We start from the raw sequence: 17,356 nt of genomic DNA, 5'->3' as shown, positions 1-17,356 counted from the left end.
TGGGCCAGAGAGCCCTAACACACTGCAGCCTTTCTGCCGGTGGCAACCAGGCCAGCCCAGTAAGTCGGGTAGCCTTATTTTTGGCGAATGCTGTATGTGGCTTTCAGCTGATGCTGAAAGCCATGCAACAAAGAGGAAAGGGTGTGCGCGCCTATGGTGCGCATGCTACAGTATGCCACATGCATGAGCCCCATTAGTTTCAATGGGGCTCGAGCACATGCGGAACTTGCCTTATGCAGTGGGGTCCGGAACAGATCTCTGCATAAGGCAAGGGCGTGCTGTATAATGAGGCCAGCTTAAGGCCTTAGCATGTCTTATGCCAATCCTATCACTCACTAAACACCTCTGACCCATCCAGTGTGTGGTAAACAATCTCCAACAAAGGGCTTCTCACATTGCTCTCGTGTTTGGCATTTAAGGTTCATACATTTTACCTTCAGTGATTAACAAGTTTTTCTCCATTCCTTGGATAGCTGGAAGGCTCACTATCACCATTCTAAGAGAGACAGATGCAAATGCTTTTGACCAAAAGAGGTCTAAAATATAAGCAGAACAGAGAAAAAACATCAATAGTTGTCATGTATATTTACACTGGACCAGTTCCAACCTAAATTGCCAGGAACTCCTTCATGGGGATATACTTCCTTAACAGTTTAGCAACAGTATTACGACACAATATGTTTTTAGAGTAATTCTGTCTTTGCATATTGATTTCACATAGATATGACATTTTTCTTGAGGAATTTCCTGGTTTGCATGAGTGAGTCAGGTCAAATACCTAGGCTATAAATTCGCAAGGCTGTTCTTTTCTAGATAGGTTTCTGCATCTAGACTCAGAGCACTGTTGGTTAGAATGGACTTCTCCATCAGCACTGCATTCTTCTTGGTCCTCTCCTGCTGCTTCTGGAATGCAGAAGCCCGATCTTATAATTCCATCCTCATGGTGTCAAATGGAGGACCATGGGGTGATTGGGGAAACATTCAATTTTGTCCCCATGGTTATGCCCATGGCTTCTCATTGAAGGTAGGTTTCTTTTCTTTTTTAAACAGTGTAAAGGTACCTTGTAGTTAATTTAGAGTACAGTTTCTATCAGCCCCAGCCAGGATAGCAATTGATCAGGCATAATGATCCAAACATCTGGAGAGCACTACGGCTGCATCCGCACTGCAGAAATAATCCAGTTTGACACTGTTTTAACAGTTTGACACTGCTTTAACTTTAACATGGCTCAGTGTTCAATTATGGAAACTGTAGCTTGGTGACATATTTAGCCTTCTCTGCCAGAGAGCTCTCATGCAACAACTACAAATCCGAGGATTCTATAACATTCAACCATGGTAGTTAAAGTGCAGTCAAACTGGATTATTTCTGCAGTGCAGATGTAACCTATGTTGGGAAAGGTTGATCTAATGACTCAGTTTTCACTTCTGGTGGGCAGGGATCACATAGAGATCCTGGGCAAACCCTGCAACTGTTAAAGAGAGGGTAGAACTTTGAACAAAATTGTGGTGTGACAGGAAAGGCATAATGGACTATTGCTTATTTGTTAGGAATATGTACAGTGGACCCTTGTTATATGCTGGGGTTAGGTTCCACGATCCCCCGTGTATAACAAAATCCATGGATGCTCAAGTCCCATTAAATATAATGACATAGAAAAATGGTGTCCCTTATAAAAAATGGAAAATCAAGGTTTGATATTTGAAATTAATACTTTTTTTAAATATTTTCAAACCATGGATGCTTGAATCCGTGTATAAAAAAATCCGTGTATAAGAAGGGCTGACTGTACATATGAATCTTTTTAGATTCAATACTCAAACTAGGTTTAATACACAGAGGCCCTTATCACACGGAGGGTTTTGCAGCTCTGATCCAAAGCCACTGCAGGTCCAACCTTGCAAATTCATGTTAAAACATAATGAATTATCTCACATGATTGCTTTCTATGGGAGGTTGTTCCGAGGCAGATCCACAGTCAATCCAAAATAACTCCTGATTTTTGTGAATTCAGTAACAAGCGAATTCACAAAAATTGTTTCCAAGCTCACTTCAATTTCAATCCGAATTGATCTGGTGTGGAATGCGACTTTGTTTCCGTCCTGGTACACCCCCCTAAACCTCCAAGGTCCCACATGTCCCATAATTCTGCACAGCAATTTTGCCCCATTTGCTTCCGGTGCTCCTTCAAGAATGGAGGGCACGTTTGGATGTAGCTGACAGGGATGAAGGGAATGAAACAGGAGGCTGGGGGGAGAGATGGGAGCAACGGAGGGGGCCACCGGAAACTGGGGGGAGCAACAAACTCCAACTCCCAAAATTCCATAGCCTCAAGCCAAGGACCCCACAACAAACTCCAACTCCCAGAATTCCATAGCATTGAGCCAGGACAGTTAAAGTGGAGTCAAACTGGATTATTTCCTAAGTGTGGATGCAACCTAAGAGAAGGCAACTGTTACACAGGGAAGGAGAGTGGATTGGATTCAGGGAGGTGGAACTTTAGGGAGCATGGAGAATAATTATAATAATTATAATAAAAAAAACAAAAAATGTTTTTAAAATAAATAAATAATAATAATAATAATTTATTTTTAAAATAAGAAGAAGAAGAAGAAGAAGAAGAAGAAGAAGAAGAAGAAGAAGAAGAAGAAGTAGTAGTAGTAGTTGTTATTAGTTTGCTGAGGCACCAGAGCTCTCTGACAGAGAAGGCTCAATGGCTCATGACACTACAGTTCCCAGAATTCCATAGCACCAAGCCAGGACAGTTAAAGTGGAGTCAAACCAGATTATTTCCCCAGTGCAGATGCAACCTACGAGAAGGCAACTGTTACAAAGGGAAGGAGAGTAGATTGGATTCAGGGAGGTGGTACTTTAGGGAGCATGGAGAATAAGGGAAACCAGATCATTTCTGCACTCCTCCAAGATGGGTCTCCTTCAGATCCAAAGGATTTACTTCCAAGTAAACCTGCAGCTTCTACACTGATTATTTTGCAGTGAAAGAATATTATTATTATTATTATTATTATTATTATTATTATTATTATTATTTTGCCAGTGATACATTCGGATGAAGCAGAGGGCATGTAGGGATAGGTGACATTCCCTATCATTCACGTGAGGCTCTAGCATCCACATGAAACTGGAACCAGGAAGTGGCCCCCTTCTTCACCCCAGAAGTGCAAATGTTCACAATGCATTCAGAGCCCCACTGAGCATGCGCAAGGGTCCCAATTTGAATTATTGAATCCACATGGTATGTACCAGTGTGATAATTTAATGTGCACTCGCTCCGCTTTGACTCAGGAATTACCACAATTTCATTCTTCATGTGTGATAATTCATCACGTGAATTGCCCTGGATTTGAATTGACTCTGCTTCCCTTTCACTTTGGATTCTGTCTGGATTGGAGTTCCAGTCTCATGTGTGATAAAGGCCAGAGCAAGACAAACTCTCTTAATGACGCTTGAATAGATGTTGGGTAGATGGTTTGACTCAATAAAAGCCAGCTGCATATGTTGCACTGTGATATAGTGGTTAGAGTGCCAGGGAAGAGTGTCATTGATCTAGGGCTCAAATGTGCATGAACTTGTCATTAACCTTAATGAGTAGGCTTCCTATTTATCAGAGCCTGGAATGTTTTCTCTGGTTCTTTAAGGGCAGGAATTATAAGGCACTTGAATGCCTTATATGCCTTGAGTGCCTCTATCTATCAACCTATCTATCTATCATCTATCTGTCTATCTGCCTATTGTGGCTCTTGCTAGTACTCTGGGCTGCTTTGTTGTGATTGGGCTGCTATTGTTGTTGACTACAGGGAATTCATTTGGTTCACTACTCCTTTCCTTCTTCCTTTTCTCATGGCTAACAGGAGGAAATGTGCAGGATAGAAAAATACTGAGCTACTGTACCTCAGGATTTGCTATCTCAAGAGCCACTGGTTATGGTACTGCAGGATTCCCACCTGGAATATTGTGTCCAGTTCTGGGCACCACAATTCAAGAAGGATGTGGACAAGCTGGAGCATGTCCAGAGGAAGGAGACCAAAATGATGAAAGGTCTGGAAACCATGCCCTATGAGACGTGACTTAGGGAGCTGGGTAGTTTTAGCCTGGAGAAGAAAAGGTTAAGAGGTGATATGGTAGGGATGATTAAATATTTGAAAGGATGTCATATTGAGGATGGAGCAGGCTTGTTTTCTGCTGCACCAGAGACTAGGACACAGAGCACTGGATTCCAGCTATAGGAAAAGAGATTTCACCTCAACATTAGGAAGAACTTCCTGACTGTAAGAGCTGTTAGACAGTGGAACATGCTGCCTCAGAATGTGGTGGAGTTTTCTTCTTGGGAGGTTTTTAAGCAGATGCGATTTGTTAGGAGTGCAGGGACGTAGCCAAAGGGGGGGGGGATCTTGGGGTCTGGACCCCCCCCCTTTCCATTAGAAAAATGAATGGTGTGTGCTGCTGCGCCGCCGCACCCAAGCCCCATTATAATGGTGGCACTTAGCCTGGACCCCCCCCCCCCCTTCCTAAAATCCTAGCTACGTCTCTGAGGAGTGCTTTGATTGTGTTATTCCTGCATGGCAGAAAGTTGGACAGGATGGCCTTTGTGGTCTCATCCAACTCTATGATTCTATTATTCTATCTTCCTCACCCTACCCTGAATGGTTGTAGCAGCAATATAATTTCATTTCTTGGCCTGAGACACATGAGGATTGCAGCCTTGTTAGCAAAAGCAGGGCTTGTATGTCTTTCCTCTTCATCTCTGTTTCATTTATCATCTTCCTGTCCTTTCTCTTTGTATCCCACTTTTCACTATTTTGAGCTGATTTCCAGGCATGGTACCTCTATAGTCCTATTCCTGTACCTCTCCTGCTGCTTTCAGACCTGAAGCAATCTCTTGGTCTTCATTCAACACTATGTCTCCTATTCATGGATAAATCCGAGCAGTGTTGCAACCTTAGATTTATCCACAGTTTTATCATTATGTCTTTATCTCTTCTTCCATCAGGTGGAATGGAGTCAAGGTCGGGGGGATGACACAGCTATGAATGGAATCCGCCTGTACTGTACTGACGGTGCCGTAATAGAGTCTAGGGTTGGACCGTGAGTATTTATTAATTTTCTTATGCTTTACTTCCTCTTTCTCTTTGGCTTTATTGTTTGGGAAGTGGTGATTGGAGGGGCTAGTTTAAAATACTTTATCTTAGGTTAGTTTAGCACCACTCAAAGTTCATCTAGCTTATTCTGAACTTCAAAGGGTACCACCTTCTTGGCTTTTTTTGGCTTCTGATATGATCTCACAGGTCCCAGTGATGTTGATGGAGCCGTTGACATGGAACAAATGTTGGGTACTTGCCTATGCCCACACCCCAGTATGGAGCCCATGGGGGCTGAATGGGCTAGCTCTTCCTCCTTTTCCTTGCTGTCAGTACTTGTCTACTTGATCACTTTAAGTAACTAAGCAGTGACCAGGCCCAACCTTTCAACTACATGTAGTGCAGCAGTCACCTCCACATGTGGTGCAGCAGTCAGCAAACGACAGGAGTAGCAAACTATACTGCTCTCACAACAGCTTTCTGGAACCAATTGGTCCTCACAGGTCCAGCTGTGAGGAAGGCTCAGTCAGAGCCAAGCATAATATTCTTCTGTTCAGCCATGACTGACTGTCTCAGTGGAGCCATCCTGGTTACTTTGTACGAGTGCTTCAGCTCTCCTTGGAGATCAGCCAAGCTCACCCTGTTCTCAGAGGATGAGTAGTGGTGGTGGCAAGAGCAGTAGTAAGGGGGGCATGGCAAGGGATGGGTATGGCAAGACAAAATGGAGAGCTATGGCATAGTAGCAGCCTCCCCTCTTCTTGCCATCTTTCTCTTGGTAGCCATTTGCGAGCCTACCAATGAGACCAGGACAGGCAACATACCTTAAGTGGCAAAACCAGGAGGAGTGCCAGATCAGGAATAGGCTCCCTGCCCCCTTCCCTCTCATCCTCACAAATAGGTCTGGGTTTTGTTGCTCCATCAAACACAATGGTAGCTATAACTTCTTGCAGCTGCTATTCTTCTTCCACTCCCTATACTGTTCTGAGATGCCCCTCTTTCTTATTCACTCAACTAGCCCATGAAGTCCCTGCTGGGTGATGGCAGGGAGGGATGAGGTGGGCTCACCACTCTCTCCTTTTCTTTCTATCCACTGCTGCATTGGAGTAATCTCTATTGTCCTCTTCCTGATTCTGATGCCCTATGGGAGTTCATCAGCCCTCTTTTCTTCCATAACCTGAGTGGATAAAATAAAAGCTTCATTACTAAGGTAGGGCTTCTGGATTGCCATTCTCAACATGTCTACACAGGCCAAATGAAGTGGTTTCCCCCCGTCCTCATGCTCAGGCCCCATTCCCATTCCCACTATTAAAAGAATCGGATTGCTGAGCAAATTTAATAACCCTAGTTCCCATTTGAAACTGTCACGATGTGATCGAATCTGTCATGATGAAAAAGGCAAAGGCAAAAGAATCGTTTTTTTTCCAGACACCAGCTAAAAAGAGGTTCTTTTGAAAAAAACGTGATTCTGGAGCAAGTGGGAACGAAAGATTGGAATCGCAGCATTCTGGAGGGGAGGGACTAATGGCAGAGGGGTATTTAATATCCCTCCCCAGTTTTTGGAGATGTCACCCCCCTCCCCTGAGTGCTGTCTTGTCATTATTCGTGTGATGTTTGGTTACTTTTTTAAAAATAAAACTAAGTGCTTAAGCGACAGAATGGTTTAGCAACTACTTGCAAAGGTGCTAAACCACTCTGTCGCTTAAGCGCTTAATAGTATTTACAAAAAAGAAAGAAAGAAAGAAAGAAAGAAAGAAAGAAAGAAAGAAAGAAAAGAAAACATGCCCTGTCTTCCTTCTCACGGGCCTCCCTGGGTCCTGGTGCCCTCCATTTCCCTCCTCCTCCTCCTCCTCCTCCTCTTCTCCCTTTTCAGACTGGCAATGTCCCTTCCCCGGCCCCCAAGGTCCCTTCCCAGACTTGCCTCCATCTCATCCTCTTCTCCACTTCCCCCCACCTTGCCTTGCTCCATTGCCATCCTCCTTGTCACACTCTCTCAGCCTCAGAACACACTTTCTCAGGAGAATTCAAAGTGGTTCTGCCAGTGGGAACCACAATTGCCTAAAAAAAACTCGATCACACAGGGTAAGGGAAAAAAACCTTTCATAATGAGAACTAGGGATCTTTTGAAATCGCTTTCCAAACTGGCGCAAGGAGCGAATCACAAAACAATTCATCCTGCCAGTGAGAATGACCCCTCACTAAGTAAATAAGAGGGAATATTCATTTTACCTTGCTTTGGGAAGAGACCCTTTAACTAAGATTTCTTTCTTAATTTCAAAACCAGAAAATACATTCTCTGGGTGTTGTGTTTGAATGATAAGCTAGAAGCAATTGTGATTGGCACTTAATGCATAAAGCTTAATGATATCACCAGGTACAATCCCTACATCACAGGTCTTGAAACTCAGAAACCTCAGGGCTTTAAAAGATCCTGAACTGAGAGGCCTACAGAAGAGGGTTCGAAGAGACTTCAGTCCTCAAGCAGCCCTATAGATAGAAAGGGGTACTCCTTCAAGTATTGATGTTCCAAACTGCTTAGGGCTTTAAATTTTATCACCAGTATCTTGAATTTGGACTGGAAGAGTATTGGCAACTGGTGTAATTCTTTTAAAACTGCTGATATATAGTTTCTGTATAGCCAGCAGTCTAGCTGCTGCATTTTGCAGTACCTGATGACTAGCTAACATCATTTGCTTTCTTTGGCAGATGGGGAGATTGGACAGCGATTCAGTATTGCCCAAGAGGCAACCTAGTCTCTTTCTCTCTGAGAGTGGAAGGACAACAAGGGAAAGGTGATGATACAGCAGCCAACAATATCCAATTCACCTGTGAAGATGGAACTGGACTCACTGGTAATGGACAAGGCTGGGGCTCTTTTGGTCCATGGAGCCGCCGCTGCTCTTCTGGATCCATCTGTGGGATCCAGACAAGGGTGGAAGGTCAACAAGGGAAGGGTGATGACACAGCCCTTAATGATGTGAAGCTCTTCTGCTGTAGCTGAACCAAGTCTTCCCATGGGTTCACCAGAAATGTTATTCACTCTTTTTATTAACCTGAGTACTGTGTATATATATATATCTTTGGGCCCATTCACACTAGTCTATACCAAAGCAGATTGATAGTCGTGATTTTCTTTTTTTCAATGCTGCTCTCCTTCTCATGACCTACCTTTTAATACCTGTAATTTACCTCTAACTGTGCATCTAAAATGTAGAAATAATGCAGTTGGACACCACTTTAAGTGTTATTGCTCCATCCCACGGAATCATTGGATTTAATAGTTTTACAAGATCTTTACCTTTCTTTGCCAAAGAGTCCCACAAAACTACAATTTCCAGCATTCTATAGTAAGGAGCCATGGCAATCAAATCTACAATGTAGATGCACCCTATGAGAGTCAGTGTGGTGTAGTGGTTTTAGCCTACGTATGTTGAATCTTGATGTCATGCTTTATTAAATTTAAAGTATATGTGTGCATTGTAATCTAAATTAAAAATGCAGTCAAGAGTTGCTGTGTGTTATAGTTTTTGGTCTCTGCTATTACCTGTTAGTAAAATACCAAAACTGAAAGCAGCCTGCAGCATTTTGTGTTGAACTTGAAACAAGTGTGGATGTGATTGTAGATGGTCAACTGGTGTTCCAAGGGTTAATTGTAGATGGTTATCTTGCCTTAATGTTCCAAAATACAGAAGCTATAGAAAGATGATGATGAACAATGGTACAAAATGATGGGGGAGAAGTCTTTATTCAGTTTTGTTTTTAAAAAAAAAAACAATGTTATTTTTTGAAATTTAAACCTTTCAAGGAAAAAAACATTGAGTTGGTAAGCACTTATCTAAAATGAGAAAAGATAATTTCATTACTTTGAATGTAGGAAACAAACTGTTCTTTAATGAATTGAGATGGACTACCTAATCATATTTGCAGTGACTGGAAATAATGAACGAGCTACAACAAATTGCTTTCTTTTTTCCCCCACTCCCTTTTTTTTCCAGCAGTGAGGACATAGTGGAGTTATATTTCAAAAATAGCATAATGGATAGTATCCTCTTACTGACATTCACAACCTTAAGTCTAACGTACACCTTTGTATTGGGAGGGGGGGAGGTGACTGGAGAGATTAGTAATCTTTTCCCACCCAACACCATGATCAACCCACTTACCCACTCACATACAGTACATACATACACACACACACACCAACTAACCACTATAGCAGTCTCTTCATGACCGTGGCTGGTGGAGAACTGGGGATTGGAGAAGTATGTGACTATGTCCCCATAGGTCACATGCTAGGAGATCTCCAGAGGACCCCGGCAGTGGTTTATGTCATAATTCTGCATGTAGTTACAAGAACACAGGATGCTTCTCTGATCTCCTCCCCACTTTTCATGTACAACTGAATGGTGCATGGGGTATTACAGGAGCTTAACAGTGAGTCTGTTGGGGGGAGTACCAAGAGGAGAGATGTAGCATAATTCCACTGATAAAAGACACAGAAGAGAGCCTCTGCAATAGATTTCACTTCTCTGATAGGCATGTGTGTATAGAGAGATGTTCTTTTTGAAGAAGGTAAACAAACAAACAAACAAACAAATATTAATTCCTAGATGTAGCCAATGTATAGTCAGTATGTTAATGGTTAGATAATTTAGATATGAAGTCAGGGCTAAAAGATAGATAGCTGAGGATGCCAGAGTGACATCTCCGAGGCCTCTCTATTGACATCTTCAGGGCCTCTTTTCTCATCCTTGTGGCGCCTAAAGGGCTGCACTAGGCAAGGTCAGAGATCTTTGGAATGCAGACTGGATGAGTGGGGTTGATGGGTACTCATCTGGGGTTCAAAATGTATATTTTTGCTGTAACAAATGAAAATGTGATTTGGCGTTTTCTTTGTTCAAGGAACGATAAAGGGCTGATTCTTTTGAGATCTTGGTCCCAGAATGTGGATGAATTTCCTCTGGGAATGCTGCAGCAATAAACTATGTTTCCTTTCCAGTCGGGCTCCTGGGTCTCCCTGGTTCTGGTTCTAAACTAAATTCTACAAGAATTCTATTACATCTCAAGTATCCCAAGCTGTAAGATGAGAACAAAGAAGGAAAGGGAATGGAGAAGTTTTAACAAATGGAAGAAGAGGGAATTAATCAGGACTATCCCTACAAAATTGGGACAGTTGGAGGATATGAGCCTCTGCAAGGAATAGGAACAAAATGGCTGACCTTAACGCACTGCAGTTATATCATTCCTAAATACTGGCTGCTGCCACACAGGAGAATTGATGCAGTTTGACATTGCTTTAACTGCCATGGCTCCATCCTATGGAATCCCGGTATTTGCAGTTTGTTGTGGCACCAGAGCTCTCAAGCAGAGAAGGTTAAATATTTTACAAAATTACAAATCCTAAAATTCCATAGCACTGAGCCATGGCTGTAAAAGCGATGTCAAACTGTGTTAATTCTGTACTGCAGATGCAGCCACCATCTGTTACTGCTCTATTTTTAAACAGATTTGCTTTTCACTCTTTACCCCCAAATGAGTTCTTAAACTCTTTCTTTCAGCTATTCCTGTTATAGTGAAAAAAGAGTGTATGGGGGCAATGGAGCGGATAGGCAGACACATAGATTTCATTCAGTTGTACACAGAAGACATGGTCTAAGATATATTAACACATTCTAAAGAAGACTATCCAATACGGTCAAGTGCTGAGAAAGAAAATCCATCAACAAGCTATACCCCAAATAGTACAATACCTGCACCAGAATATAGCTGGGAAATGTTGAATTTGGCAAGGGCATTGGTTTCTTTCCAATGACAAGCCAAAACATGGATTTTTACTAAAGCCTTTGGGCCTAATTTATTTCAAGGTTTCAAACTGTTCTCATTTTTAAAGTCTTTTGCCATGTTTAACATGTTTTTATGTTGTTCAAATTATTTCTGCTATTAACCTGACATGTTTTTTAAAATATTTATATTGTATGTCACCCTAAAATCCTATGATAAAAGGTGGGATAGAAGTGTTTTAATAACTCATAAATAGTAGTCTGAGTTTTGCATTTCCTAGGTTCAAATCATGGCAGTAAACTCAGGATCTAGGTCTACATCAGCCCTACGTCAGTGTCCAGGCATTTCACAGGGGAAATTGTATTCTTGCCTGTAATCTTTTACCTAACGAGGCTAGTGTAGAATGGGAAGAATCTGACTTTCTGAAATAAGCTTTCTACTGTAATTAGCAGGCCTACTGTATTCCTGAGCTTGAAAAATCTCTTTTTGGCTTCTCGCAGAAGCATTTTTTAAAGGGAAAAGAAAATGTGTCTTGTTCTGTCTCATCATCACTCACTCATTCTCAGCTTTGCTGCACAACACACTGGTAAACTCAGCTCCTGATCCTTTCTGCTTCAGTGAGATCTATACTCACACACAAAACAAGCGGCTTAGAAATCCAGCTGGTCTGGTAAAGCTAATGGTATCCTCCCTGTCAGCCACAGATCTTCATCTTCCATAGCTAAAAAGAAAGAGGGGAGGGAGTTGCAGAGGAGGAGAGAATTGACTTTCAGATATGGCCAAAACATACAATCTTTGAAAGTCAGTTGTTCTAGAATAGTCTGCAAGTGGTGGAACCAATAAGTATTGGGATATATTTTGACCTATGATTATGTTGTGAATTATTGATTGTCTAACTCAGGTTGCGTCTCCCTTATCTGAAATGCTTTGAACTAGAAGTGTTTTGGATTGTGGATTTGCATATACATATAAAATAAGATATCTTGGTAATGGGACCCACGTCTAAACACAAAATTCAATTACGTTTCATAGCCTGATGGTAATTTTATACTATATTTTTAATAATTTTATACATGAAACAAAATTTGTGTACACTGAAAGCGAAGATGACACTATCTCAACCACCCATGAAAAAAGTTTTGGTTATTGGAATACTTCAGATTTGAGAATTCCTGTTAAGGAAGACTGAGAACTTTATCTCACAGGCCCTGGAACGAGCCTGTCGCGTTCTAAAAGGGAATGTTATGAGGACGGGAGGCGGCAAAGAACGCTGCTTACCGCACAGCAAGAACACTGCCGCCACTGCTGATCATTCCCATCACATTCCAGATGTGTTCTCCAGCGGGAAATTTTCAGGAACACTTGAGAAACGTTCCTGAAAATTGCCCCCTTGTGGAAGTATCCCAAACGTGATGGGAACGATTGGCAGTGGCAGCAGTGTTCTTGCTGTATGGTAAACAGCATTCTTTGCCGCCTCCCGACCCCATAACATTTCCTTTTAGAATGCAACAGGCCCATTCCAGGGCCTGTGCGATAAAGTTCTCATTCTGTACAGTGGGCCCTCAGTATCCATTCTGGATCCTCCACGGATATCAAAATCCATGAATGTTCAAGTCCCATTGTCTTCAATGGTGGTGCAGCCATGCAGCTGCACCATCATTGAAGACAATGGGACTTCGCCATCCCATCCCCTCAAAGCTTGCCTTGCCGCTGTCATTGTCCTAGCCACCTCCACCTCCATCTCCTGCTCCTCTTCCTCTTCCCCTTCCTCCTCTTCTGCTGCCTCTGCCTTCATCCTTCCTCCTCCCTCTTCTTCTTTCTTCCCTCCTCCTCCTCTTCCTCCTCCTCCCCCTGCCTCTGCTCATCAAGCTTCATTTCATTTATATACCGCTTCATACCACCTAAGCAGTGTCTAAGCGGTTTACAACTATAAGCTAATTTGCCCCCAACAATCTGGGTACTCATTTTAGCGACCTTGGAAGGATGCAAGCCTGAGTCAAGCTTGAGCCCTTTTTCTGGTCTTGAACTCTCAAACCTTATGGTTTTGAGTGAGTGGCTGCAGTACAGGCATTTAACCACTGCACCACCAGGGCATCCTCTTCCTTCCTCCTCCACTTTCTCCTCCACCTCCTCTCACTTGCCCCGCTGCTGCCACTCTTCCTCCTTTTCCTCTTCCTTCCTCCTCCTCCTCCTCTTACCCCCTGCCTCTACCGGCGCTTTTCCTCTTCTTCCTTCCTCCTCCCTCCTCCTCTTTCCCCCATTGCTGCCACCACTCTCCCTCCCTCCCTCCCTCCCTCCTCCTCCTCTTTCTCTTCTTTCCTCCTGCCTTCACCACTGCTGCTCTTCCCCTTCTTTCCTCCTCCTCCTCTTACCCCTCTGTCACTGCCACTCCTTCCTCCTCTGCCACCACCTCCCACAGGCTTGCCATCCATGAATGCTCAAATCCACAGATTGCATGTCCATGCATAAGGAGGGTCCACTGTATCTAGATTCCACTGAGGAAGGAGTTTTATTCTGCCTTCTTCATAATGATTCTTTGAGCTCTCTTTTACATCTCGGTAGCTCTTTCTTCTGGATTTGGGCACAGGAGAAAGAGGAGGAAGAACCTAACCCTGAGCCTAGTCCCAGTTCCTCATTGCCTGTGTCCATGGAGGCTGATGCTAAAGAGGACAGTCAGGAGCTGAGCACCCAGGCAGCAGAGTCTCCTGCTAACTTGGGCAGTGAGGTAGAGGAGGAAGCCAACTTACCTGTGCCTTCTTAAAGCCAGCAAAGATTAGAAGAGGTGGGGCTGCATCGTTCCAGGAGACTTTATGAGAAACACCAGGCAATTAGGAAGCAGTTGCATTAGGAAGTGCTGAAGATAAAAACCTGGGAAGAATGCCAGAACCTTTGTCAGAGATTAACTGACTTCCCTGGTGTAAGCATCCTTGTTGTCTGATTTCTTTGATTGGACCCTTGAACTTTACACTGACAATTCTGCTTGTTGAACCCCTGGACTCTTGGACTGGTTTACTATTTGGATTATTCAAACCCTGATGATGGCTAAACAACTTTGCTTTTGGAACCCTTGGTATCCTCTCTGGCCACCAATGTTGCATAATAATAACATTTTCAGAAATTATGTCAAATTATGTCCTGAATTATGATATTCAGGACTCCTGATATTCAGGACTTGAATTGGAAAGGGACATCATGGCGGCAGAAGCCACAGACTCCTATTCCTGCCACTATTGCCTTCCTTTCTGGTCTGGCCAGTAGGCCCGACAGACCAAGAAGCAGCTGCTGGGTAGCAACAGCACCATATTTTCCAGATACCTAGCACACAGCTGCTGACCTTGCCCTGCCTTCCCTTCCATCACACTGCACTTCCTTCTGGGGCAGATAGCATCATCACCCCTGTTGACCTCCATCAGTTGAAGATCAACTGATAAATAGAATTAAACTATTCACAGTATCAAAACAATTCAAATCCCTAGTAAAACATTTTAAAAGATAAAAAGCCAGTATAATGTTAAAATGTATGTGAATTGCACAACGCTAATGTTTTGACGCCTATGAAATTTGAGTAATTTCTGTAGTTTTCTGTTTATGAGAATGGATGGATGGTGAGGAGGGAGGTTGCAATAATAGCCTACATCAAGAAAAGAAAGAATTACAGATTTTAAAAGATGGTTTGTTGGCATGTTCAACTTATGGGATTGTTTTCATACCTGTCCCCTCTAGTCAGGCTGCTATCTCTTTAACTGCTCTATAAGTATTAGAAATTCAATAGCTATAAAAATTCTCCATTATTGCTCAAAAAGTCCACACCTAGTGTACTCTTGAAAGTTACATCACTGATATAAAGGCATTCCTCTAGAGGCAAAAGCTGGAGATCCATCAGTCTTCTTAGCACATGTCATCAATAAAGGTTGTGGCTTGATGGGAGTTCCAACTCCCATCTTCTCCTGATAGGATGGGAGATGGAGTCCAAGACTCCAGAGGACATAAAACTGGCAAAAACTTTACTATGGACCCTTCTTCACATACTCCATATTCCAAGGCCAACCTCTGCATTTGACAGACGGAAGCAATTGCCTTAGGCAGCTGGGTCTGCATATTCATGAAAAGGCAGCAGATGGTTAACTTTTAAAATTACTGTTGTGTTTCTTATTGTTAGAGAAGAGAGAGTGTGCTGGTGGGATTAGTTGCTTCATGGGTCACAATAAATAGATTTGCCTTTGATGCTATACACTTAGAATCATAGAACTGGAAAAACTGCAAGGGGCATCTAATCCAACCCCATTCCATGCAAGAATTCACAACTAAAGCAGTCCTGAAAAGTGACTATCCACTTTCTTCTTAAAGACCTCCAAAGAAGGAGAGTCCACTATCATGTGAGGCAATCTATTCCATTCTCAAACAGATCCAGCAGGAAATAAATTCTTCCTATTGTTTAAGTGGAATGTCTTATCTCAGAATTTGAATTCATTGGTTTGTATTCTAGATTCTGGAGTAAAAACAAAATAAGTTTGCTACATCTTCTATGGGATGTCACTTCAGATATTTAAACATGACTATCATATCTCAGTCTGCAAGCTAAACACCCCCACCTCCCTAAGCGATTCCGCCTAGTACTTTATTTTCAGACCTTTGGCCCATCTTGGTCTCCCTCCTCAGAGCATGTCCAAGCTTTGCAATATCCTTCTTGAAGTGTGGTGCCAAAAATGGATACAGGATTCCAGGTGCAGTTTTATCAAAGCAGAATTGAGCAGTAAGATTTGGAAAGGGGCATTGGCTGATCTGCCTCAGGCACCAAAATTACTTGGCTGGCTATAATAATCAGAGAAGGCTGTAGTTAAAGAGGTGTACTTTAGTTTTCAGAAATGTATGTTCTACTAACAGATCTCACCTGTCATCATTTAAATCCCATTATATGCATATTTATTTACTTATACTTCTCCCCACCCAAGTTCTTTTATGAAAACCTGTAAAAAAAACACTCCTGTCTCGATTATTTGATTTTAAACATTGCTTGTCAGTTTTGTACAAGATTTGCCTCAATGCTGCACTGTCATTTGTAATAAAGTAATAGGTCTTAAAATTGCTTGTGTGACATCTCATTGCTTCTGCAGAGGTGCATCTGATCCTTTCCTTAAATTGATGCCATTATCACAGCATTCTCCCTGTTAGAGGCTGTTCTTTGTAGATACCTGTTTTCCAGAATATTTACAAGATAATTCCTGAAATAACTCGTGAAGAGGGAGTCTTATAATGAGATTGGGATGATTCTGGTATATTAGGGTTGTCATATTCCAGCCAGCCAAATCTGCACATTGATAATACGCATATTATGTAAATTACTCTAATTATACAAGTTCTCATTTGCTTTCTAATTATGCAGGTTGTACATTGTTGTATCATTTCTACCATTATGGCTGCATCTGCACTGCAGAAATTATCCACTTTGACACGACTTTAACTTGCCATGGCTCCATGCAATGGAACTCTGGGAGTTGTAATTTTGTGAAACATTTTGCCTTCTCCATGAAAGACCACTAGTGCCACAACAAACTACAGTTCCCAGAATTCCATAGCATTGATCCATGGCAGTTAAAGTGGTGTCAAACTGCAATGATCAAAGAGAACCAGTATAAAATAATATTTAAAGGGAAATTCAAATTCAAATCCCAGCTTACATACATACATACACACAGAGAGAGAAAGAGAGAGGGGGGGGGGGGATATAATGCCTTTTTTCCAACATGGGAACCAAGGTGGTTTGGCCATGGAAGTTAGCATGTGACCTCCACTCTCCATTGACAAATACATTGGCATTTGAAGAGGGCTGCAACAGCTAAGAGATGAGTTTGGAGTTAGGTTTGTCATTGTGGACAGTTGGTAGTGAATTCCGACCTCTGCCAAATTCTTGCATGGGCATATGAAGGGATAGAGACCAGAAAGGGTTAAGGTCTGTTGAATATTCCAGGAAAATGATGTGATTTGTAAGCCTAAACCAATGCTATGACTGTTGTTTCTGGGCAGAATTGTAGGCCCCCTTGCCTTTAATGTAGCTATTTTGTGACTGACAGCAATAGGAAGGCTCTGCTGAAATGTTCTGGAAAGTTCTATGTATGGCTCTATAAAGAGTCTGCAACTGCTCTCTCTTTGTAGCTGCTTGCAGTAGGCTCTACCTGTGTACACATATAATAAACCTGGGTTACTGATCTCCTCTCAGGTAGATTCCAGAGGGTGATGCTCGGGACAGCTGCTCCTCAAAAGCAGAGTTTAATTGTGGCGTCCCTCAGGGCACCACCCTGTCCCCAATGCTATTCAATATATATATGAAGCCACTGGGAGAAATCATCTGCAGACATGGGGTGGGGTGTTATCAATATGCTGATGACACCCAAATATACTTCTCCATGTCCCAGTCAACAGCTCTGACAACAGATGGTATTTCTGCTCTCAGTCAGTGTCTTGAAGCGGTAATGGACTGGAT

General features: G+C 42.4%; 1 protein-coding gene across 1 annotated transcript; it reads left to right on the top strand.

The window, feature by feature from the left end:
- The first annotated feature begins 833 nt into the window (after positions 1 to 833).
- On the top strand, positions 834 to 8,601 carry LOC149319983 (vitelline membrane outer layer protein 1-like). The gene is made up of 3 exons (XM_089512717.1): positions 834 to 1,024; positions 5,010 to 5,104; positions 7,801 to 8,601. Exons 1-3 carry the CDS (start codon positions 854 to 856, stop codon positions 8,093 to 8,095), a joined length of 561 nt encoding a protein of 186 aa, XP_089368843.1. The 5' UTR covers positions 834 to 853; the 3' UTR covers positions 8,096 to 8,601.
- The last annotated feature ends 8,755 nt before the right edge of the window (positions 8,602 to 17,356 follow it).

The sequence above is a fragment of the Sceloporus occidentalis genome, unplaced genomic scaffold (genome assembly GCF_023333645.1).
Source record: "Sceloporus occidentalis isolate IW3139 unplaced genomic scaffold, rSceOcc1.0.p SCAF_2, whole genome shotgun sequence".
NCBI lineage: Eukaryota > Metazoa > Chordata > Lepidosauria > Squamata > Phrynosomatidae > Sceloporus > Sceloporus occidentalis.
The sequence above is the reverse complement of the archived record's forward strand: the minus strand, read 5'-3'. Positions and strand labels throughout refer to the sequence as shown.

Bases quoted from the DNA above. Each gene is read 5' to 3' on its own strand.
- LOC149319983 (XM_089512717.1), top strand. From the start codon at position 854: ATGGACTTCTCCATCAGCACTGCATTCTTCTTGGTCCTCTCCTGCTGC. The intron at 1,025-5,009 runs GTAGGTTTCTTT...TTCTTCCATCAG, and splicing joins CCCATGGCTTCTCATTGAAG to GTGGAATGGAGTCAAGGTCG. The intron at 5,105-7,800 runs GTGAGTATTTAT...TTTCTTTGGCAG, and splicing joins ATAGAGTCTAGGGTTGGACC to ATGGGGAGATTGGACAGCGA.